Genomic DNA, 25,895 nt, shown 5'->3' on the forward strand with positions numbered 1-25,895 from the left:
ATGAAGCTGGAGAGCACCCTGTCAGACATGAGCACCTGGAGGGAGGTGGACTTTGCTCTCAACTGCACCTACATTGTTCCGGACCAGGTGTCGGACCCGAGCTTCAGCCTCCCCAAAGCCATGACCTCCATCCCACGCAACCTCACCTTCGACTACAGCGCAGACAATGAGGTAACTTGTTGAGTTTCATCCTCCATCGATGTTTCTGAGTTACATAACGTTCTGTGGACCCGACTGGGTCTACAACAATAGGTCTGCTGAGCTCTTCACAAACATCTGTGGTCAGGTGAGGTCATGATGAGTGCATTTAGCTTGCAGCTAGTTCACATGATCTCAGCCATTAACACCGGAACCAAACCCATCCAGACCATCAGAACCAGCAGCGTTTTGCTCTAAATGCAGTCTCTGCCTTCAGGTAGATGGTTTCTGCTGAATGTGTCTCACTTGGGAGGCCTCCTAGCTGTTCTGTGATCAGTTATGACCTCTGACCTGCCTCTCAGTTGGAAGCCCCTGAGGTGGATGGGTGTGTTGGGGTATATTGCTGTGGCTGAAGACAGATTCATTATCTTTTAAGGAAGAGGGAGCAGTGTCACACTCACTTGTTTTGTAGTCAACACTCAGTTTGTGGTTGCTGTCCCCTTCCTTTTTTTATCCTCAGCAAGGCGACACTTTCTGTGCTTGTTCCTCTTTTGCAGTTCTCAGACTCTCATCTGTTCCTCCTCCGCCTGCAGCCGCTGCTGCTGCTGCAGATAAAATCAAACTGTGGCCTCATTGAAGGTCCCTCACCTTGTTAGGTGCTTTTACTGATGTGCGCCTAATAATGCCAGCAGGAGAATCAAAACCATCTCTGGCACTGCCCAAACTGTCTTTTTTTCAGCTGCACAGTTTTCCTTCCTGTTCCTGTGGTGAGCGTACCTTGCAGCCGTTCTTTAGGGAGGGACTGTAAGCTGTCTTTTGGAAACGTGCCATAGGAAAACTACGGTCAGACTAGGAGGTGTTTGCATGAGGAAATCAGTAAAAGGCACGTGGCAGATGGAGCGTCAGCAACGGGTGGCCGTAAGATGGGCAGGAGGGGTGCTTGGAGGCGCAGGATCTGGGCAGAGGGGGAGGGGGGATTTAGGATAAAACCACATGATTAACTTTCGTTGGGATAAGGAGCCCGACCGGGCGGCAGGCTTCAACCTGGAGGGGACACAAGCCATCTGAGGAAAGGAGACGGAGGGCCTCAGGAGGGTGATTGCGTGGGTCCACATGGGAAACCCCCCCACTACCACCACCAGCCCATTCTTTCACCCCCTGAAAGCCTAACATGGCTGGAACAAGCGGTTGAACAGTAGCGACAGTTTAGCAGCCGAAACAACTCATTAGTCACGCAACAGCTGCCAATCACAATGTCCCTGTCAAACTGGTTCACCTTATAATAACACACACACACACACACACACACACACACACACACACACACACACACACACACACACACACACACACACACACACACACAAGTCAGTAGCTAATTGCCCCAAAAATCAGTCACTTCTCTTGTTTCTGTTTCCTTGAAAAGAATCAGAAAGGTTTGAATTTCATTTCTGGATTGTAGGTGGGCAGAGCGTGTGTGTTTGTTGGATGTGTTGGACTTTCACACTTTGTCAACAAAACAAAATCAAAACAATGACAGACAGCTTTAAAGGTGTTAACGGTCCTCACAGGTCTACTGCTATCAAGAGGACAATGATCCGTCTTCAGAGGTCGAGTATTGTCCTCCAGGTTATCATGACCCGGAACGTTAGAGACGGATCTCTTCCTTAAATTACTGCCTCTTCCTGAGAAATCAGGTACATTCTGTATTTGCTTAACAGGTACAGACAACAAACTGTTGAGGAATCTGCTTTTCCATTCTGACTCATTCCCATGAGAGGGGCATTGTGAAACCTCGATTTCCAATTGGCAAACCGCAAACTGTTTGTTGTGTTGTTTCCTTTACATATGAAATCTCTAGAGTAACACCTGCACCTGCAGTCAGGAGGCGGCGGGTCACAGATCAGTGGAGTAGGTCAGAGAAAGCGGTAAGTCTCCTCATTGGTTTAGCTCGTCAGGAAGGAAAGTGGGTCATGTCGAGGCTTTACTTGGAGTGGTCCGATCCGACAGAAGAGCATCGCAGGTCACTGACCTCAGCAACGTAAACACGATCTGTAACGGATCGAACTTGTTCGGGTTTCAGTTACACAATAAACATGAGGAACGTGTCTGGTAATTATCTGCTCTTTTATCCAGGTGACAGGTGTGTTCAGCAAGGAGTACATCCCTCAGGGAACTCGCTTTGGCCCCCTGCAAGGAGTCCTCTACACCAAAGACAGTGTACCAAAAGAGGCCAACAGGAAGTACTTCTGGAGGGTAAGAGCATGCTGGCTGTGAAACCTTCTCACATACCGACAGATCAGGGAAAATGAGTCTGGGAAAAGTTAAGGACCACAGGTTTTCGTCTTCCTCTCTTTCACATCACGTCTGCTTCTGTGCGTCAGTAAGGAAACAAAATTGCTTTCTCACAGATGTCTGCGGCACTCAGGGCTTTTGGTGTAAATTTTAGAGGAAGTTTGTGAACTCTGCTTACACGTAACGATGGATTCAGTTTTAGAGTCATCAGAGTTTTACTGGCACTGGCCTCGTATTTCAGTCACAAAGGAAGAGCTTATTGTTTGCTGTGACAGACCGCTCGTCTCCACACCTCTCAGGATCTAAGCCTTTCTCTCTGATATCCACGGTTCTTGTATCATTCAGGAAATTTTCTCTTCTGGTTGAGTCAATTCCCAAAAGGAGTTTCTGACACCGTCCTGTGTAGTTTCCTTCCTGTAAACCTGTTAGGGGCGTTCCTTCCTCCTCTCTATAGTGAAAGTCAGCGCTCCACGGGACAGATTAAGTTATCAGGCGTGTGTCACAGGTACGACGTGCTGCCACAGGCATGCCCTGCAGCCGTCTGGCTGCTGGCCAGCTGCGCTGACATTTCACTTTCATCTACTTTGTTTCACAATCCACACAATCCCTCTTTTGGTGTTTCATTTCAACAATTAATGACGGATGGCGTGCTGCCTATGAATCAGAGAAACAGAGAACTGAGAAAGGAATCAAAAGGAGGCAGTGCACAATACCGGGTTAGCCCCGCCCCAACCTTTAAGGCTCAACAAAACAGAGACGCTGAGAGAAAACACTCAGAACAAGGCGCTACCAGTCAGGACCCACAGCAGACTGACAGCTGAGCAGGATATTAACTGTACATGGCAGAGGTGATTATTCTCAACCTGTTAGGTTTTCTTCTGAACTGCCCCTAATCAATTCAACAATCTGCAGCACAAATTTAATTTCTCTTTAAATTGATTACATTAATTTGGGTTGTTTGGTGATTATTCCAGCAGATAAACTATTTGACATCCCTGTGTGTTGCCATATTCCAACCTTTTGCTTTTCTCCTGCTGCAGATTTACAGCGCCGGTCAGCTTCAACACTTCATCGACGGCTGCGATGTCCAAAAGAGCAACTGGATGCGTTACGTGAACCCGGCACGCTGCCTGGCCGAGCAGAACCTGGTGGCCTGCCAGAACGGCCGGGACGTCTACTTCTACACCATCCGGCCCGTGGAGCCCAAGCAGGAGCTGCTGGTGTGGTACAGCCAGGAGTTTGCTCAGAGACTCTGCAGCCAGCAGGATGACCTCCGACACAGTGAGTTCCACCTCCAAACACAGCAGCGCTACTGCAGGGATCTGTTTACGGCAGTCTGAAGGTGTACAGTTACCTCCTGATTACGGAGAACAGTGTGAGATAAGCTGGTGCTGCTGAACTTCTTTGATTTCTCTAAAGAATGAGAAGCAGCGAAGGACTGATGACTATCAGTTATTTTTAGTTGCGAGGCAGCACAATGACTCACCAAAATCCCTTTGATTTTTCTTACGAGAGCTGATAAAGGATCTGATCGGTATCTCTGCAGTGAATAAACACGTTTTGTCCTCTTCAAAGCGAAAGAGGACACATAATTCTCCGATCTTATCTTTTGCGGTACCAGCACTTTTCTTCCCGTCTGGTCTCCAGTGGTCACTCACATATCTCAATTTGATGCGTCACTAGGTGTGTTGTTGGACGGTGAAGAGTCAGAGAAATCTGAGGGTAATAACGTCCGTTCAAAGTACCTGTGTGAGTCACTCGTTTCCAGCCATTTACAGAACATCGTTAGGTGAAGTCATGCCCTCGCCATCCGGAAAGATGAGGCAGAAACTCATGATTCATGTGTCCATTCATCCAGTCAACTGAGGCAAAGAATCACTATGTCTCTATTGAGCATTGCATTGTGCAGCTGTGATCCTCTGATAGTCTGTGAATGTTATCTCCAGAAGGTCAGGAGGTGGTTCTGGGTAAGCATCAATGCCAGGTTCAGGTCTCTGCAGGAGGACAGTGTGGCAGCCTCTCTGGAAATGTAAGGCCGCTGATGGTACAGAAACCTTTGAGGGTTAGAGGCAGCGAGAACGCAGAGAGAAGGTTTTCTCAAACCAGAAGAGGAAAAGAAGGAGATGTGTGTTTTTTTCTCTTGTGGTCAGTACGGTAATACGCCATACCCAGAAACAGTTTCACAAGCGAAACTCAGTATTTCTGTGCTGCAGCTCATATATGACATGACACATGGACTCCCACACACCTCATCACCAACTCTCCCTCCCACAGAAAATCACTTGTACAACAGAAACCTATAAACGTTGCGTCATGTCAAAACTGAAACTACTATCATTTACCATAAGAGGGCGTGCCTGGTGTGGGCGGCTGAGCCTTACTGTATGTCTGTAAACACAAAGAGCTCAGGGATGAGTGTTCTTCGGCCTTAAACTCAACACAAATGTCATTTTCTTGTTGCAGAGCACAGTGATGAAGAGCATCCCAAACAGTATCTACCTCAACAGACGTTTCTTCAGGACAGAAGGAAGGAGGAGGTGAAGGGGCAGCTTGAAGAAGACGGTGAGGAGAAGATTGACGTGGAGATGTTGGAGAGAGACACTCCTCCTGACACGCCTGACGAGCAGATAGTGGACTTCAGCAGAAAGATGGAGAGGGAGGAAGATCCAGAAGGCCGAGGCGTCATTCCCTCCCCTCAGCCCGACCACAGGGAACCCCCGCTGGGCTTGAATTACCCCTACCTATCAGACCACCACCCCTCTCTGCCAGCTCCACACCGAGGCCTCCCGCTTCACCTCCATGGCCTCTACGGCCACAGGGAGGGCCTGGTCTCCTCTTACCCGCCGCTCTACTCCCACTCCAGACATCTACAGCCTCCTTACCAGTTCCTCCCACCCTACGGTCCTCACTATCCTCGCCTCGTCCTCCCGTCCTACTCCCCTCCCTTCCCCAGTATCATTCCTTCACGAGGATCCCTCCGATACAGCAGCTACCTGGGCACTGACGGAGTGCCGTACCCCCCCATCGCTCCACCCAACCTGCTCCCAGTGTCCCTGCCGTACGCTCCGTCTTCTCAAGGAGGCCTGAAAGAATTAACCCCAAACGTTTCACCACCAAGAGGCGCTCCAGCCACCCCGGAGCTGTCTCCGCCTGCCAAACCTGACAGCTATCATCCCTCTCCGGAGCAGTCTCCCTCCAGCTGTGAGGAGGCCATGAACCTCAGTCTGGCCTTGAACAAGAGCAGCACAGCGCCGCGGAACGGACCCGGACACAAATCCCTGCCCTACCCCCTGAAGAAGCAGAACGGAAAGATTAAATACGAATGTAACATCTGCTCCAAAACCTTCGGACAGCTCTCCAACCTAAAGGTGACGATTCTTCCTCCACAATACAGCCGCCAAACACTTCTAGTCATCGTCAGTGAACAGTTGAACTCATAGCTGTCTTCCTGCCATCACAGGTCCACCTCCGAGTGCACAGCGGTGAGAGACCCTTTCAGTGTCATTTGTGCAAGAAGAGTTTCACCCAGCTGGCCCACCTCCAGAAACATCACCTGGTCCACACCGGAGAGAAACCCCATGAATGCCAGGTAGGTTAAAAATGGATTACAGCAGAGCATAGTGGTGTCAGCTCAAAGACAAACACAAAGCTGTGACTCACACACCTTTCAGGTAACTCAGTGTGTTTTATTTTCACTGAGGCACACCTTACATCTTCATCCTTTAGTTAGGTGAAGAGTCTCTGATGTGTGAGTGATTCACCAGAACTAGTCCCACCTGTTTCATACCTGAAATACGCAGGAATGAGATACTGACAGTAGTAGTAACATCAAAGCACGTTATCACCTTTCTTCCTGTTCAGTACTTGAGCCTGAACTTTTCATTTCATTTCTTCCAGGTGTGTCACAAACGCTTCAGCAGCACCAGCAACTTGAAAACACACCTGCGACTGCACTCAGGGGAAAAACCTTATCAGTGCAAATTATGCAACACCAAGTTCACCCAGTACATCCACCTGAAGCTGCACCGGCGCCTCCACAGCAGCCGCGACCGGCCCTACCGCTGCGCGCTCTGCTCACAGACCTTCTTCCACCGATTCAGCCTCTTCATCCACCAGCGCAGCTGCTGCCTGGCTAACTCCTCCTCTCCTGTCAACATGCACATGAAGGAGATGGTGGAGCGCTTCGACGCCAGCCAGGAGGCAGACACGCTCACAGAAACCGCCTCCGCCTCTCAGGTAGGGGAAGCTGTGGAGCACTGGCTGGCCCGTACGCTGGAAGGAGAGGGGAAGGAGGACCAGAAGGAGGCCACGGTTCTGCTGAAAGCCCTGACCGCCGCCATCAACGCACCGGTAACACCTACGGTCCCGTCCGCGGTGCCGGTGTCACACCACGGCCCTACTTTGGGCTTCCAGGAGCGGGCCAGCGTGGTTCATCTCCACAAACGGCCAACAGTGAAAACGGAGGGACAGTGAGGGCAGGGTCCTGAAGATTCACCCCAAAAAATGTAGAAAAGACGGGCGTGGCCAAAGTCAGTGGCTGATTCTGCTATGAGGCGTCAACGGGAATTTCTCCTGATCCAATGAGCGCAGCACCAAAATAAGAGCATTCCAAAGACTGGGCTGGAGAATGATGCTCGTCCCAGAGCTCACGATAAACTGTGAAGTATTTAAAAACTTTCACTCAGGTAGAAAACTGTTTGCTTTCTTGTGCTTTAACTTATTGTTTCTGTGACTGGTTTTGTTGATATTTATTTAGATGTTTAACAGTTGTTAGTTTTTTGTGTTCAGAGATTTGATAACGTTTTGTCAGTGGACGGCGTTGGGATCAGTTATCACCTGTGAACCTGCCTATTGAGACGGAACGGATCCACCTGGCACCACAAAGCCAATCATTTATTTATTTACGTTGAAATGGAAAAGTCATTGCCAAAATATTAATGTGTTCATGGATCATTATTCACATTGTTCAGCTCCAGAGGAGGAAGGACAGAGATTCAGTGTAAGCATTACTCACCTGAACAGAACAAACCGAATCAGAAAATAACTGTTATGTTACTGTAAATGTGTGTGAACAGAAGCTTCATCCAAATCTGACTTCAGACAGAAGTACCTCACATTCAGCAATATTCATGTTTTGTAGCCCTGGAATAAAAATCTGTTTTATTTTTGAGTTTTGGTGAAAACCTCCAGAACCTTCCTGTAAAATCACTGCTGAGTCTGAAATGTAGTTTTGTTTTTGTTTGTTTTTTTACTTTAACTTTTGTACAGGCTGTTATGTAGTTTATTTTTTACAAACAGGTTTTAAAATACTCAGGATTTATACATGAGAGACTATTTTGATGATACTTTTATATATTTACCTGAAGTAGCACATTAAAGATATTGTTTCTATAAAATAAACAGTTGGTGTTTGGTTTTTATTGCAGTTAAACAACTCGGAGTAGATATATGTAATAACTCCTGAAGTCATGTGATTAACGCAGTAAATCATAAAAAGCCAACATGTTCCAACATCCCCACACTAATAAATGATGTTACAAGAAGATGGCAAACAGCTGACAGAAACAGAAACTAAAACACAGCATACTGTACACTGAAGAACTTAATATTTATAGTTATTTATTAAATGGGGTTAAATATTTGAGCAGGCAGACCGCTAACGTTAGCTAGCTAGCTGTGCTAACACCAGCTTACCGTTTCAGGCGTCCTTTCTGAGTTTCTGCAGAGTTTCTGTGTGCTTTCCTCTGGGCGTTGCTTTATCTTCTTTATGATTTATGTAGCTGCACTTTGTATTAGTGAAGACATCTTCCCTGTTCTTAGACGATCACTGACAGCCGTAACAAGACTACATAATTGAGTCACGTCATTTCTCCCATTAAATTCAATGTTTCGCATCCAGTAAAAGCAAGGAAACGAATCAATGGCTCGATATTCTGTCAATATTTTCACAGTTATGATCTTAGTCTTGAAATAAAACCTCCAATGTTTGAAACTAAGATAACACAGAGTACAAATTAACCTTGTGTTTAAATTGTTTTTTAATTTAGAATAATTGAAAATTTAAAATATATATATATTTCATTATTTTCACTTGATTCAAAAAATAAAATTTTGTATTTTTGACTTGATTCTTGTATCAAAAATCACATATTCATAAAATGGCTTCATTTGATTTTATATTTATTTGTTTTTTTAACATCTTGTACAATAAACTGTTCCAAAACAAATATTGAAATCAAATGAGGTCGCATGATGTTTTATAAATGTTTGATTTTTGGCGTGAGGGTAAAGCCAAATATCATGTTGCTTTTTAATTTTTTAAATTTTTGCTTCTCACCCAGACTGGTTTCAACACGACCCCAGCATGTTTTAACAGGCCCAGGCTTTTCTGTCAGGCATATATGTGGACCACCATAAGCGCTTCTGCTCCACTTCTACCAGCAGCTGCACTTCAACATGAACACATTGTCACTAACTGTCTCATAGACGTGTAAACACACAAAGTTTACACTAATGAGGCCAAAGTGCGGAGCTGGAGATATTTCAGGAATGCACTTCCTCTTTAGATCCTTGAGGAAAACGTTCGTCACGGCTGAATCTCTCCTGTCAGCTGCTGAGATGAGGCATAAATCAGATATGTCGACCTGAGTTTTAAATTCAGGCTCAAGTTCCACTCCAGTCACCACAATAAAAGACTTCAGACTAAACTTTGACTTCAGCCCTAACTAAAGACTTGACAGTGATCTGAGTCTGGAGCCTCAGTCCCAGTTTTTATCTGATGTAATGAAGAAGCTCCAGGCTGCAGCTGCTGCATGATGAGCCTGGTTGTTAGCCAGTGATGTTAGTGGATTATTATGGGATGCTAATGGCTCCTAGCATCCGGTTCATACTAGCTGTAGCTTCATAATATTGACTATATTAATGTATCTTCAACTGAAAGCTGCACATTTCAAAACAAAATAAACGTATGTGACCTTTGACCTTCTCTCGCTGCTAAGCTAGCTGCTTCAATAGAAGGACACTTCAAAGTAAAAGCTCTTCCTGTTCCACTCATTCAGAAATTCACATACTTCCTCCAAGTTGCCTCGTTCTTTTCATTGTAGCTTATACCTTAAATTTAAATGTAATTTCTTGAGAAAATGTTTATTTCAGTGATCTGAGAATAGACTTGGACTTTGGGGGAAAGACTTGAGTGGACTTGGAAAAAAATACTCAGATGGGGAAGAAAAGTGGTGCAAAACAGGAAACTTGTTGTAGTTTCAACTTCTAACATGAAGAGGAAACAGCGAGGAGTCGACAGAGTATTAGACATGATTACAGGGAAATGTGTGACGTCATCACACATTAACTTTAATGTGTAGAAACTAAAACAAATGTTAGATTCGTCAGTTTTGAAGCGTATAAAAAAATGATAGTTTTAGTTTGGGCCATGTTCTGGTTCTGGTCCAGCCCAGTGTGAGAGCAGCCTGCAGACCGGAGGAGACCAGGTTCTCTTTGTCTCTTAGATTAGACTGACAGCAGCAGGTTTTAAATGGTTATTTAAATTATTAAGTGCAAATAGATGCTAACTAATACTAACATCAAACAAACTGTTTTATGTCTCTTCACACATTCCTGACATGTTTCCACCTTCGTCACAGAGCAGACAGTCGAACAACATCAGGTACGTGTGAAGAGACGTGAAGTAATTATCCAATAACAAAAGAAATGTTAAGAATTTATTGCATATAAACACGATGAGTTGGATTGGAATAAGTTTTTTCTGGCCACACATGATGGAGGATCATCCAGGTCACAGAACAACCAGGAACAGTCTGCAGGCCTCTCTGCCCCAGTGCAGGTCAGAGGTCATCGATGAAACCACGAGTTCTGTTCAAGCACACCAGGAAGTAGCTAGAACTGAGGTTTTAGAGTGGTCTAGTCAAAGTCCAGACTTAAATCTGACTGAGGCGCTGTGGTGTGACCTTAAATAAATCAATTCTGCACAGCAGAGCAGGTCAAACTTTCTCCATGGTGATGCTAAGAAACATTAGCTGTTAGCTGCAGAGGAGGAACAACCAGTTATTCAGGTAAGGGTGTGATTACTTTTTGGATCAACTGAAAACGGCTTTTTAAAATTTATTTTTATTTGATAATAAACATGTTTTTCAGGGTTTAAAACATCTAAATGAGGAAAATAAAACCTTTATGAAGTAATAAATGTGTGAGGAGGGATTTCTTTTTCTGCAGACTCTGAATTGACCTTCCACCAGATTTTATTTGTTGTGATGTCATTTCATGAGCGGATCGCTGAGTCAGCTGTTGCCATGATTCAGCTGCAGCTTTATGGACAGAAATGCTAACGAGAAGCTTCCTCTATTTATTCACTGAACCAGTTCACTTTTTCAGCTTTAATTTCTCAGAGAAAACAAGAAATGAAACCAGAATGTTCTGAATGAAACTCGGCACTGGATCGGTTTCCTCTCTGAATGTTCAGCTCTGCAGCAGCTGAAGGATCCAAACGGATCCAGAACGTCTGGACCAGAAGAACCGGCTCAGTTTCCTCCCAGAATCATTTTGCCGCCTGTTCAGTCAGAGCAAAACATTCAGCTTTGAAGTAGAAATGAATCCCCAGCGGGTGATGCGAAGCAGCTTTGTCGTTGCTGCTGTTAGCGGATGTTGCTTGTGGGTCAGATTAACGGGCGTACCAGAAACAAATTAATTCAAAGGTTCCAGGAAGAACCTTTTTATATATATTTTTAAAAAATACAGTACATTTTGTTAATACATTTTAAAGCATTAAATCTATGTAATCATTTAATTGATCCTTGTATTAATGTGTATGGTTTAAAATTTAACAAATTTAATTTAACTTTACATTTATTTAAAGTGGAAACAGTCCAAAAACTGTTTGGTTAAAAAAAGAGAAGGAATTCAGAAAACTAGTAACTTTTTCTGATGTGTAGCTAAAATAAAACTTCATTTATGTGCTGCTGTTATTCTGACATATGAATCATTTTCCGAGCTTCAATCAAATAAAAATCTTATCGTCATCTGAGTAAAACCAGAAAACCTCTTAAAACACTGAATCTGACTGAATGACTGGCAGGACTGGTTTCCTATGAGTTGAACTGGATCTGTCCTGAGATGATATTTGTTGTGACCATCAGACCCGACACAGCGCTCAACCCTTCATCACGTCTCAGTAATGTTCTGCTCGTTGTTGGTCTTTAAAAGATTTTCTGTTTCCTCTGGACGGATTTCTCATCTCTGCACCTGAACAAACACGAAACTCTGAAAAATGACTAACTTTCTCACTTTGATCCCCTTTCAGTGAAACTCTCAGTCAACAAAAACCTGAAGCAAAGTTACAGTAATCATGGTTCAGTTCTTACAGTAATTCTCTCAGCCTTTCTGCCTTTTGCCAATCTTTCAGTCGTAACCACTTTCTTTTTCTTCGAGCTGAGCTCTGACAGCTCTTTCTGTAATATTTCCTCTTGTGTTGCGCTGCGGGGGAGAACCCCACAGAAAACACCTACGCAGCGCTGACCAGAATAAAAACAGTGCAGAGCTTTAATGTGACAGGAACCTCCTGGCAGTGACGCTGCTGGAGCAGCACAGCATGTGATTCACCTGCAGTTCACCTTACAGCCCAACGTGTCGGCAGAGCAGACTGAAGGTCAGCTGAGGACTGATGATCAGAGTCTTTATCAGATTTACAGAAGTGGAGCTGATTCAGTGCGGAGGGATCAGAAAGAGTCTCAGCCTCTTTTCTCTCAGACACAAATAATGATTAGAACTTTCCACCTCCTGATGGAGCCAAACTAACATCAGCTAACATCAGCTAACATCAGCTAACATAAGCTAACATCACTTAATATCAGCTAACATCAGTTAATATCAGCTAACATAAGCTAACATCAGCTAACATAAGCTAACATCAGTTAATATCAGCTAACAACAGCTAACATCAGCTAACATCAGTTAATGTCAGCTAACATCAGCTAACATAAGCTAACATCAGTTAATATCAGGTAACATCAGCTAACATAAGCTAACATCAGCTAACATAAGCTAACATCAGTTAATATCAGGTAACATCAGTTAATATCAGCTAACATAAGCTAAAATCAGCTAACATCAGTTAATATCAGCTAACATCAGCTAACATAAGCTAACATCAGCTAACATCAGTTAATATCAGCTAACATCAGTTAATATCAGCTAACATCAGCTAACATAAGCTAACATCAGCTAACATAAGCTAACATCAGTTAATATCAGGTAACATCAGCTAACATCAGCTAAAATCAGCTAACATCAGTTAATATCAGCTAACATCAGCTAACATAAGCTAACATCAGCTAACATCAGCTAACATCAGTTAATATCAGCTAACATCAGTTAATATCAGCTAACATAAGCTAACATCAGTTAATATCAGCTAACATCAGCTAACATCAGTTAATATCAGCTAACATCAGTTAATATCAGCTAACATAAGCTAACATCAATTAATATCAGCTAACATAAGCTAACATCAGCTAACATCAGCTAACATCAGTTAATATCAGCTAACATCAGTTAATATCAGCTAACATAAGCTAACATTAGCTAACATCAGTTAATATCAGCTAAAATCAGTTAAAATCAGCTAACATAAGCTAACATTAGCTAACATCAGTTAATATCAGCTAACATCAGTTAATATCAGCTAACATCAGCTAACATCAGCTAACATCAGTTAATATCAGCTAACATCAGTTAATATCAGCTAACATCAGCTAACATCAGCTAACATCAGTTAATATCAGCTAACATCAGTTAATATCAGTTAATATCAGCTAACATCAGTTAATATCAGCTAACATAAGCTAACATCAGTTAATATCAGCTAACATAAGCTAACATCAGTTAATATCAGCTAACATAAGCTAAGATCAGCTAACATCAGTTAATATCAGCTAACATCAGCTAATATCTGCTAACCTCAGCCCAGCTAATATCTGCTAACAGCCTTGTACGTGGCCGGGTCATGAAGCAGCAGTCGGGTGTAGAAAGGAACAGCGCCGGTGAAGCTACATTCAGATGTTTAACCTGAGCAGGGAGTTAACAGCCAGACCAGGTGCCTGCAGTGATCTTACCGATAATTAGCTGTTTCCTCTGTGCCTGAGCCAAGTGGAGGAGAGAGTTCAAATCTCCTTCCAACCAAAATGTGATGAAGAGATGTTTTAACAGATTAGTACGTTAGCTAACCTGCTAATGTGCACCTGCTAATGTGCTACTAGCTAAGCAATTTTTTTTAGCATTTTTGCTAACTTTAAAACGTTTGGAGCCCTTCGCTTCCTAGTGAATTATATTTCTGGATAAATCTAAAAACGCTGATTCACTTGGCTTTCAGATGAATAAAGTTTGGTATCTGTGGTGAAGTTTTATTAACTGTTAAGAATTCAAGAAGTTAGATGTTGATGTTCATGCCCTTATTTTGAAGTGGCTTTATGCAGAAGGTCCGTTTCCTCTCCTCAGGTTCTCTCTCTTTTTTCTTTATTTCAAACAAGACACAAAAGTACAACTCAGACAGTAGAACAAGATAAACACATACAACAGGTAAAAGTTACCGTATTTTCTGTACTATAAGGCGCACCTAAAAACCTTCAATTTCCTCAAAAGCCGACAGTGCGTAAGCAGCCGCCGACTTCATTTTCACCCATAGAAGAGGAAGCGCGCGGTGCATGCTGGGATAGTTGTCAGAACGCTGGTTTGTTAATAAAGTTTGACTGACCGATCTACCTACCGACCGTCTAGAATCAGGTCGTCTGCAGGTCATTTAGCACCAGGTTCTCCACCAACATGCTGTGCGCCAACGGAGGAGGGTGACCATCGTCCGGCCTCGACCCGGCCAGGAAGTCGGATCGTTGTGTTGACACTCCGTTTAGTGCAGCTCCATCTAGTGGATGCATAACGTAACTCCAGCCTCTATTGTAGCGTCTATTCTCTGCGCCTTATAGAGCGGAAAATACGGTATGTCAAAATTAAATTGGGCCTCAGGGTTGCAGCTTCATATAATTTGAATTTAGCTGAACACATCAATGCTTTAGCATTAGCTACTGCAGAATCCCAGAGAGATGTAGCACGTTAGCATTAGTGGAAACAGGAATTATTGTTTATAATTGGTGCTTTGGGTTTTAAGTACGCAGCAGCAGTACATAAATACATAAAACCAAATGTATTTATTTATTTATAAAACAGGTGGATTTTGGATAATAGTTCAGCTTTAAATGTCCACAGATGAATAAAAGAGAAAGAAGCTGCAGCTTCAGTCTGCTGCTCTGTGGGAACTTTTATGCATTTATGATATTGTTTTTATTGTTTGTATTTTTAGTACGCTACAGTTTTTGCTGACTAGTTGTCAGAGAATCCCTGGTGGCTTCTGGAGAAAAGTCATAATGATGTCAATAAATGTCAAATTATTGCCTGGAGAGGGAACTTTATTCCTGGTTTGGAGTTCAGCAGCTTTTAGTGATTTTTATGGTTTCCATCAGCGAACATATTGAGTCTGCAGGCAGTTTCATGTACACTGAATATGATTGATTATCGATTTGACCAACTCTAGTTATGTGATCTTAGCTCATGTCTTCAAAAGGTAAACCAGAAAATAACTGACATGAGGAAAAAAGTAAAATAAAAAAGTGTTCTTCCAAAGGAGAGCATAATAAAATGTAATGTGCAAAAATCTGTTGTGCTATTTTTCTAAGTCTTTTCTCCTCATCCAACAAAACAGAACAATATTTACTTAAGCAAAAGAAGAGAAAAACTTAGAAAAAAATGTTTTTTTAAATGGTGTGGCGTTTTTTTCACTCGCCCTCCAAGACTTAAGCAAGAGAAAACATTTTTCTTTTACACTCTGTTTGTTGTTTTCTGTAGAAATGAAATAAATATATTGTATAGTCAGAAAAAGTTAAATATTATAAAAATTAAATTTATAGTTTGGATTTGTATTTATTTATTTTTTTACTTGCACATAACTTTTAATGTCAGGAGAAAATAAAACATGATCAGATTTAGGAAAACCCCTCATCAAAAACACTAAATAAAATAAAAACGTTTTTTTTTCTCTTGTGGCCCTTCAGGGCTTCCATAGATCAGAACCAGGAAAAAGTTTCAGGTTTAATGAAACGTTTTATCTCCAGCCAGAATCCGCTCTGAGTTTTAATAATGGAAACATAAAGGAGGCGCCCCAGTTGGGTTCTAACTGGTTCCCATCAGAACCGGTCCGTTTCCAACTGGAACAACAAACATAAAGACGAGCAGAAACCCCCTGAATTAGACGGAGCCTTCAGGCCCGTTTGCTGCTTCCTGGTTGGGGTTTTTCTCCCGACCAACCAGTCGGCCCACAGCTCCCAGTGCCTCGCTGCCCCCAGCAGCTCCTGCTGCTTCATGCCGCTCCAGGAAGCTTCCTTCCCCGCTGCGGGCCCCTGCGGGCCCCTGCGGGCCGCTCCACCCAGTTTCACGTTGGGAACGGATTTTCCTCCGAGGGAAATGTAAAGAAGACAAATTAGTGCCGCTCCAGCAGGAATGATTGATTTATTTCCATAAATGTTCCAAAGTTATTTAAGCTTCTGGAAACTCCGAGCGGTCCGGACGGGAAACTGAACAGAACCAGAACCAGCTGAAGACCAGAAAGACACATGATGATTTTGATGATCGTATTTGACAAACTGTAATGTTTATTTCTGTTTCATAATTCATGACTGTTTGATGTTTTTAAGATATTAAACTCTTTGAAGTGGTTTGAAATGTTTTACGCTAATAAACCTGAGATCAAAAAGCACCGTCGCCACGGAAACAAAGAGCTGAACGTCAGTAAGAAATAAGATGTTAAAAAGCATAAATTAAGGTGAAAAAGCTAAGCACACAATAATGAATTAAAAATTCAAAACAGGATTAAATGACGCAGTTAAACAGATAAAATCAATGCCAATAAAATTTAAACTCTGTTTTCCAGACACATGGCGGCCATTTTATAGCACAATCCAGTAACTTTTTTACCTTCAGTTATAAAAATAGTATATATCAAATTTGACTTCCTGATTGAACGTCTTGAAATTGGGCCTCCGTCTCTTTAAGAACTCCTGCTCTGTCTGAAGCTCCGCCTCCAGGAAGTCATCCCAACATGGCTCCTCTATTAACCCATTAATGTTTTCACCAGCGTTGCTCTGAGCAGCAGCTCCTATAACAAGCTCAGCAGCTGGTTGCTAATTGCTGCTGGCTAGTCTGAAGGAGCTGAGTGGGGGAGGAGCTGCGCCTCAAAGGCGGGGCTAGGTCCACCCAGACGATTAGGACAGCTCAATGGTTGCCATGGAGACTAAAGGATTTCTCAAACATTGAAGAATCAAAGCAACACTCCAGGAAAAACATTTAACATGATGGAAAGAGCAGAAACGTAGATTTTACACGATACCGGCCCTTTAAGGAGATTCAAGTCTCATGGCCAAGGTTTGCAGACGGGTTTAAAAATGGACTTGACCAATCTCTGACCTCTGACCCCTGGAGAATCAGAGCTGAGGGAGTTCAGCTTCCAGGAAGATCCGTGTGTCAGCGCCGATCCAGGAACCGAACAGCTGGACCTCTGGGACGGGACGAGCGAGAGAGAGAGAGAGAGAGAGAGAGAGAGAGAGAGAGAGAGAGCAGAAACGATGATGAGAAGGAAAAAGGAACAGAAACCAGAAATTAGCTGAATAATCTGGAGGAGTTTGTTCCAGTCTGTCCAGCCTTTATTAATCATCTATAAAAATGTTTTTTGATTTATTTATAAAAAATGTTGTAGTGTCAAATATTGGAGAAAGTTTTAAAAAATTAAAAAGATCTGGATAATTAAGTCTGCCTATTAAAAACAAATTAATCTTAATGTAATATTATAATATTACTTTACATGTACAGTCAGGTTTTATTTGTACCCTTTATATAAATGTATATATATTTATTATGCTGTAGGAATAAAATGTCAAATTAAATCCTTGAATTTCTGACGCCTCCAGAAAATTATTTTTTTTTTTTTTTTTTTTTTATCCAGCATGAATCATAAAGTCAAAACTTTTGTTTTATATTGTTGGCTGGGAGTATAAACTGGTCAATATTTAGATTGTATTAGATATAAAAACATATTTAATCTACCACCAAACATTTACAGTAATTCTTACAGAACCATCATTTAATTAATTTATGTTTATAGGCCTTAAACTACAAAATATTTACAAAAACTAGACTGTCAAATTTTCTTCTATGTTGATGTTTGTGTGAAATTATTTATTAATATTTATTAAAGTACAATGTCAGCAAAACATTCATAAAAAATAGAAATAAATAAAAATCTGTGGGTGACCCCAAAAGCTGCCGCCCTGAGCAACTGCCTCTTTAAGCTCAGAATAATAATATGTTAGACTCAGCAGTAATTATGTTTATGTGATAATTTGAAGTTTTATTCACATTATTCCAGTTTAACTCTCAAAATGAAACAGTCTTTTTTCAGAAATTTCAGATTTTAAACAGATTAAATGTATAAATTAAACTCAGTAACTCACTAATTTTCTAAAATTTTGATTTTGTAAAATTTTAAAGCTGTCTGTTTCATTACATTAATGAATTTTAATCATTTAGATTTTTCCTAAATAAATTATTTTTCTCATGATCATGTTTATGCCTCCAAAGTAGTTTTGTAACAGTTGGCCCAGATTTCTGCAGAGGAACTTAAACAGCCTAATATCACAGGATGTTTTGGGTTTTTTATGTTTTTATAAACTTTCATTTGGTCACTGCAGCAGAAAACCTCCAGATAATCTTCAGATTTAGGAAAAGATGATTTAAAGATTAAAGAGAAAATGTTTGATGTGTCAGTTTGAAGGCTTCTCATGAATGTACCTGTCCACAGGTGAGCATTAGCCCCGCCTCCTCCTGCGTCTTTGTCCTCGTTACTTGGAATAGGCCACAGTTGGAAAATCACCAACTATCAGTTTAACCTCAGAGCTTCACGCTGCTTTCTGTTTGACTTCAGCAGAAAGATGTGAGGTTGATAATGGGTGTGTGTGTGTGTGTGTGTGTGTGTGTGTGCGTTTGTTTGTAATACCTTGTGGGGACCAATTGCTCCTAGTGGGGAACGGAGCCTGGTCCCCACGAGGGGAAACCCTGTTTTTGGGTCAGGGGTCAGAGTTAGGGCTAAGGTATGAATTGAGTTTTGGTTGGTTAGGGTTAGGAAAAGGGTAAAGGTCAGGTTTAGGCTGTAGAAATGAATGGAAGTCAATGGAAAGTCCCCACAAAGATAGCAAAACAAACATATGTGTGTAGGTGTGCGTGCGTGTGTGTGTGTGTGTGTGTGTGTGTGTGTGTGTGTGTGTGTGTGTGTGTGTTCTCTTTCAGTTTAACTTTTCTGTTAATCAGCATCAACTGATCCATCAGATGTTCGGCTCGCTGCAGCTGATTTCAGCTCCCAGTGGGCGCGGTTCCGGACGGGTCCAAAGGTTCGGCTGTAAACACGAACCTGCAGCTCCGGTCAGTTTAATGAGGGATGATAAAACTGCCCCGCTGGTTCTGACGGTCCAAACTCCTGACCAGGAAGCAGCAGGAAGTTTCAGTCACCTGAACGCGACCTGCAGGAAAAAACCCGATGAGTCCTTGAAGTCAGTCAGAACCGGTCCGGGACCGAGTCCAGACTGGCTCCGAAACACGGAAGAACGAGATCTGAAGCAGGTTTTATAAAGACGTCCGAACCGGGTCAAAAACAGTTCAGAACCAGATCCAAAATGGGGAATAAGCAGCTCTGGAATAGGTCTCAAAAAAAAAAAAAAAAAAGTAAAACAACAAAAAATAGAGGTCAGAACCGGGTCAGAACCAGGTGAGAAACGGATTTGTATAGTTCGGAAACAGGCCAAACAGGCCCCATAAGGTTCTGTTGGAAGTTCTGGACCGGGTCATAAATATTTGGTGTTCAGACATGAACAGCTCTGGTTCTGGTTCTGGTGGTTTCTTGTAAAGCTGACTGGACAATCGGAACCACCGGATCTTAACGGTTCTCTGGTGTTGGACAGAAGGTTCTGATTGGATCATATCAGGTCCAACATCAGAACTTATAAATATTATAAACATCATCATGAATTGAATCATAAAGCTTTAAGGTTCTGTTCTGAACCGGTTCTGGTCGGTTTGGACCTTGGTTCTGCTGAGATTCATTGAAAGGAAACCGAATCTGAACTGACCGGGTATTTTTACCATTTATGTGCTGCGCGCATGCGTCGTAAGGAGGGAGTTCACTCTGCGGCTGCGTCAAGGTCCTCCTGACCTGAGCGGGAAGGAGGCGCCATCTTGAGGGGGAAAAGGGTTACTGCAGCCTTTTGCAGAGAGAGGACAGAGCAGCCGACAGAGGGCGCTGTGTGACCAGTCAGCAGACTGCAGAGTGACCACTAGAGGGCGCTGTGAATCCACCCGACCTGAATAACAGCTGTAGGAATTGATTAATTAATTAGAGACAAGAAGATGTTTCCGGTGGGGAGCCTGATAAATCAGAGTTTTAAATGTAGGAGTGACTTAAGGAGATAAAATCAGAATAAATAATTTCTGCTTAAAGTGACTGGAACCAGCTGGAAAGAAACCAGTGAAACAGGAAGGGATTTAGTGTGTATATATATATGTATATATAGCCGTAAGGAAGGAGGCAGAGGACTAGTGAGTGTGAGAGCCACTGTCCAGGATGAAACATCCAAGATCCATAAATACATCAAGGACAAAGCCTCAATGGACGATGTGCTCAGCGAATGTCTCAGACAATGGGGAGCAGAGGACGAGGTGCTGGAGGAACCATCATGGGAGGAAAAGCCCCTACATGGGATGTACCACCGACAAATAACTGAAGTGGCTGATATCAGGAAATCCTACCAATGGCTGGAGAAAGCTGGACTCAAGGACAGCACAGAGGCCCTCATCCTGGCCGCCCAGGAACAGGCACTAAACACCAGAGCAATAGAGGCTCAGATCTACCACACCAGACAAGACCCAAGGTGTAGGTTGTGCAAGGAGGCCTCTGAGACAGTCCAGCACATAACAGCAGGGTGCAAGATGCTGGCAGGGAAAGCGTACATGGAACGACATAACCAAGTGGCGGGCATAGTGTACAGGAACATCTGTGCAGAATATGGACTGGAAGCCCCGAGGTCAAAATGGGGGACACCCCCAAAGGTGGTGGAGAATGACCGAGCTAAGATCCTGTGGGACTTCCAGATCCAGACAGACAAGATGGTAATGGAGAACCAACCGGACATTGTGGTGGTGGATAAAGAACAGAGGAAAGCCGTTGTGGTGGATGTAGCAATACCAAGTGACCACAACATCAGGAAAAAGGAGAAACTGGAGAAATACCAGGGCCTCAGAGAGGAACTGGAGAAGGCCTGGAAGGTGAAGACCACAGTGGTGCCTGTGGTCATCGGGGCCCTCGGGGCAGTCACCCCCAAACTGGAGCAGTGGCTCAAACAGATCCCAGGAACAACATCAGACATCTCAGTCCAGAAATGTGCAGTTCTAGGCACAGCCAAGATACTGGAGGAGAACCTGAAGCTCCCAGGCCTCTGGTAGAGGACCCGAGCTCAGAGGATGAAAGAGAGACCACCCACGGAGGGTGAGAAGGGAATTTTTTATATATATATATATATATATATATATATATATATATATATATATATATATATATACTGCTCAAAAAAATAAAGGGAACATTTCACTTTAATTGTGTGTGTGGCTCCAAATCCAGGCCTCCATTGGTTAATAAATTTGATTTCCATTGATGATTTTTGTGTGATTCTGTTGTCAGCACATTCAACTTTGTACAGAACAAAGTATTGAATGAGAATATTTCATTCATTCAGATCTAGGATGTTATTTGAGTGTTCCCTTTATTTTTTTGAGCAGTGTATGAATCGTTATTTGCTTTACGTTACTTTACACAAATTAGATCTTATATCTAAAAATATATTTAGGTTATTTCATCAGAATTATGATTAGTCGGAAAAAGCTAGTGTAGATGTCTTGAATTAAACCTAATCGTAAATCTGACGTCATTTATATAAATTAAAATGTAATTAGAAATACATTAATTAACTTACAGTCATAAACCAGATTCAGATATAGGAGTGTGGTGAAGTTGATTCTATGTTAAATCGGCCTGCCATACTGACCCATATTCAGTTAGCAGAAACTGAAACATTTTTCTGTTAGACTCGTTTATCATTTACAGAAGATAAAATTATTTTAATATTTATCTTCATGATAAACCAGCAGCTGGAGAGCAAGGGTGACGTCATGTCTGCGGCGGCTCTAATTGGTGGGTTTATGCAACCTTTCAAATGAATGAATATGATAATAAATGGAGAAGAATCTGTTGGTGCTGCAGAACCAGAAGATCCTGATCCCGGGTCTAGATCCGGGTTTTTCAACTGCAGCTGTCTCTGCCAGGTGTGTGTGTGTGTGTGTGTGTGTGAGGGAGGAAGGGGGGAGGGGGGGTTCCGGGTGGGGGGCGTGGCCCGCACCTGAGCTGCGGTTCTGCTCAAAGAGCCGCAGCAGCAGCAGCAGCTGTCATCTGCAGCAGCAGCCTGAAGCAGCGGACATGGAGGAGAAGAAGAAGAAGTCCTCCAGGAAGTCTCTGAGAACTCTGTTCTCCAGAACCGAACCGGGTCCGGACGACTCTGCGCAGAAACAGCAGGACAGGAAGAAGTTCAAGTTCCCGAAGCTGAAGATGAAAACGAAGATGGAGGCAGAGAGGCAGCAGGAGGTCCGGTAGGTTCTGCTGGCTCGGACGGGTCCAGCGCCTGTAAACAAGCTGATGACGTCACGGCGCGCAGCAGCTGCTCCTGTTAGCCACGTTAAGTTTGACCGGAAGTGGTTAGGGTTAGGGACAGGATGGCAGTGATGCTACTTCCGGTTCTGGCTCTGTTTGGGTCAGATTTGGACCTCAGTAAGGCTGGAGGCTGCTTGTCCAGCAGAACCAGAACCAATCAGCACAGAGATCCGGATCGTTTTTAGAGTCTGAGCGGATGGACCTGGTTCTGCTCCAGAACCGGCCGGGTTGCCTCAGCTGGTTCTGGAGGTCTGGAAGGTTCTAAGATGGTACCAGGTCCAGACTGGGTGTGGGGCCAAAGGTTCTGAGCAGTTTGGACTCCAAACGGTTCTGAAACGGTCAGTGGAGATGACCTTTGACCTTTGCTCAGCTGTATCCAACTTACAGAGAAAAATTAGTGCAAAAAATGTCTTCCTAAAAAATAAGTTAAAACAGGGAAGGGAAATTTTATCACAATAAAATATTGTGATCAAATGATTGTTGTAACAATTCTAACTATTTATTACTTTTTCAGATTTGTTATGGCTGACAAAAACAACCATTTGTAAAATGTTTCTTTAGGAAATCTGTCGCATAAATAATTATTATTCGCATCTCTAAAGTGATGATTTCACCTTTATTGATATAAAGTTTATTTTCTGAGCACAATTCAGCAGCAAAGCAGTTCAAAGTGATTTATATCATTAAAACAAAAATAAAAAGTCATAAAAACAAATTACAGAAACAAACATTACATTCTGTCGACTTCCAACATCAAATCATCAATAAACATGAAATATGTAACACTGGAGAAAATACTGAAACTAGATCATCACTATGTGGAAAGTTTGTTTTTTTTAATATGGAATTTATTACAACAATAAATAAAGTCTTATCATGATAAAAGATACAATAAATAAACATGGAAAACAAAATATTTTTCCCAAAAATCTACAGCAGATCTGGTGCTTTGATCAATATTCAATAATTGGCTGTAGATCAGTTTCTCTATTTTACTAAAAAGTTCTTTGTAAGTTGGTTTTGTTTCAAGTCTAAGAAGATATTTGCACTAAAACTAGACAAAGGTTGAGGTTCTATGATTCAGCTGATCTGCATCTATATTTTGTTTATGAAATTTTCTCTGATGAATTTTGGATCTGCAGAGATTTCATCTGTTGACAGTCAGATCTTGGAGGTTAAGCTGCAGGATTAGCTGTAATCCCGGCTGTAATCCTGGCCCTGGGCCTTACCTGCCGGACTGGATGCAGGCGGGGTGATGCTGCGGGCCGTTCCTGTGCGGACCGTTCCCCGCCCTGACGGAGGAACCTGCCTCTCTGCATGCCTGCTGCTTTCACAACCAGCTGCTAACCAGCAGACAAGAGAGTCTTTGTCTCCGGATCGCTTCGTCACAGTTTCTGTCTTCTGCTGTCATCTGTGAGTCACTTTCCTCTGAATGTGTCGCGCAAACGGACCTTAGAAAGAGCTCCTCATCATCCTCACCCAGCGGCGATGAAGGCCGGCAGTCAGACATCAACCTGAGGAACATTTATGGTTTTAATGAAACCAGGGAAGATTTCTCTGATTGAATCGGGTCCAAAACCAAACGGATCTCTGAAGCAAATCTCTTCACTTATTTAATGTTTTCAGAACCAGCTGGATCCAAAACGAACCAGCTGGATCCAAAACGAACCAGCTGGATCCAAAACGAACCAGCTGGATCCAAAACGAACCAGCTGGATCCAAAACGAACCAGCTGGATCCAAAACGAACCAACTGGATCCAAAACGAACCAACTGGATCCAAAATGCTTCCAGCTTGTGAATCTAATGAGTTAAAGCTGAAGCTGGGAATCTGAACAACAGTTGGTCATTAACTTTATGACCTTCAGCACCTGAGATGAGACGCAAACACCGTTATCAGATCAGAGCCGCTGCATGGCTGCAGGTTGAGTCTCCTGGAGTTTTTCTGTCCTGTTGTTCTGGTCCAGTTGGTTCTGGTTCTGGCAGCTTTCATGTGTCGGATCCTTTAACCAGGTAGATCCTGGTTTACAAAGGTATTCAATGTTCATCTCTGTGGTTACAGAGAAACAAACAAGTCGACACAAAACTGACTTTAAAATCTCCTGAAATAAACATTTAATAATTACGACGTCTTTGTCGTCGTTCCTCCGATGAAGACGAAGCGTCGAAACATGTCGGGTATTCCTGAAGAGACAAAATAACTGAGAAACAACGAGTTTCATTTATGTATCGATATCAGTCCAAATTTTAATATCGTTGCATCCAGTATTACTGATTCTATTAAAGCTGCAGTTTTTTCCCTTTGTCTTGTACGCTATGTTATTATTATTTCTTTATATTTAGTTTTAATGTGAACTTTTATGTCTGTTGCTGCTGTCAGACCTTCTGTTTCTATTCGGTTCCTAATCATTTATCGTCTGTTGCTCAGAATATTTACCTTTAACATTAAAAGTTCGTGTTTTAATTCAACAAAGACAGAATGACAAAAATCTGAAATTATATTCAATGTAATAAAAACAAAAAGCCCAAATATGAATCCTTAGAGCAGATTTTTATGGCGCCGTGTTTGGAAGAGAGTCAACGTAAAGAATCTGAACTTTACGAAACGACGCCTGGCAGACCGTCTCACTGTCTGCTACATTCAGCGTCCGTTTACCGTGATCCGATCCGGCTGTGATGCAGCACGGTGTTGAATGTGTCATGCTTTGTTTCAGCCAGATGTGATTAAACTTTAATCCTGGAAGGAAACCACAGCGCCTCCGAATGAAACGAAGCAGAAAATATTTCAAGACAAGAAGAGAAAACGATGCTGAGACGTTTGGTGAATGTTCAGGTCATCCGACGGCTCCCTGATGTTTGGTTTCTGCTCCAACGCATCGTCACATTTCACCGCTCCTGCAGAGAAAACACTTTCTCTCCACAGCCACTTCCTGTTGGACGGCCTTCACTCGCTCACATTCTTTCTGCGACAGTCAGCTGCTGAAAGTTCAAACATGGAAAGTCTGCAGGCTTCCTGCTTGTTGGCATGTAAACACTCAGCAGCGGCGACGGATCTGCGACTCGTCCTGCTATCGGAGGACGTGGGGACGTGTGGGGACGTCTGAGGACGTGTGAGGACATGTGGGGACGTGTGAGGACATGTGGGGACGTCTGGGGACGTGTGAGGACATGTGGGGACGTCTGGGGACGTGTGAGGACATGTGGGGACGTCTGGGGACGTGTGAGGACGTGTGAGGACATGTGGGGACGTCTGGGGACGTGTGAGGACGTCTGGGGACGTCTGGGGACGTGTGAGGACATGTGGGGACGTCTGGGGACGTGTGAGGACATGTGGGGACGTCTGGGGACGTGTGAGGACATGTGGGGACGTCTGGGGACGTGTGAGGACATGTGGGGACGTCTGGGGACGTGTGAGGACGTGTGAGGACATGTGGGGACGTGTGAGGACGTCTGGGGACGTCTGGGGACGTGTGAGGACATGTGGGGACGTCTGGGGACGTGTGAGGACATGTGATGACGTCTGAGGACGTGTGAGGACATGTGAGGACGTCTGAGGACGTGTGGGGACGTGTGAGGACATGTGAGGATGTCTGAGGACGTGTGGGGAC

The 25,895-nt window shown here is 43.1% G+C and overlaps 2 protein-coding genes across 2 annotated transcripts in view; both read left to right on the top strand.

Moving 5' to 3' along the window:
- prdm1b (PR domain containing 1b, with ZNF domain) lies at positions 1 to 7,833 on the top strand. The gene is made up of 6 exons (XM_014995932.2): positions 1 to 171; positions 2,275 to 2,394; positions 3,474 to 3,714; positions 4,897 to 5,801; positions 5,894 to 6,022; positions 6,331 to 7,833. Exons 1-6 carry the CDS (start codon positions 1 to 3, stop codon positions 6,904 to 6,906), a joined length of 2,142 nt encoding a protein of 713 aa, XP_014851418.2. The 3' UTR covers positions 6,907 to 7,833.
- Positions 7,834 to 22,039: 14,206 nt separating this feature from the next.
- The window catches only part of crybg2 (crystallin beta-gamma domain containing 2), a 30,531-nt gene continuing 26,675 nt past the window's right edge, over positions 22,040 to 25,895 (top strand). The window contains exon 1 of the mRNA XM_014995931.2: positions 22,040 to 22,227. Coding sequence (XP_014851417.2) covers positions 22,058 to 22,227 — 170 coding nt within the window. The 5' untranslated portion in view covers positions 22,040 to 22,057. The remainder of the gene's footprint in view (positions 22,228 to 25,895) is intronic.

The sequence above is a fragment of the Poecilia mexicana genome, unplaced genomic scaffold, assembly GCF_051168715.1.
Source record: "Poecilia mexicana isolate PSO_F unplaced genomic scaffold, ASM5116871v1 scaffold_11, whole genome shotgun sequence".
Taxonomy (NCBI): Eukaryota; Metazoa; Chordata; class Actinopteri; order Cyprinodontiformes; family Poeciliidae; genus Poecilia; species Poecilia mexicana.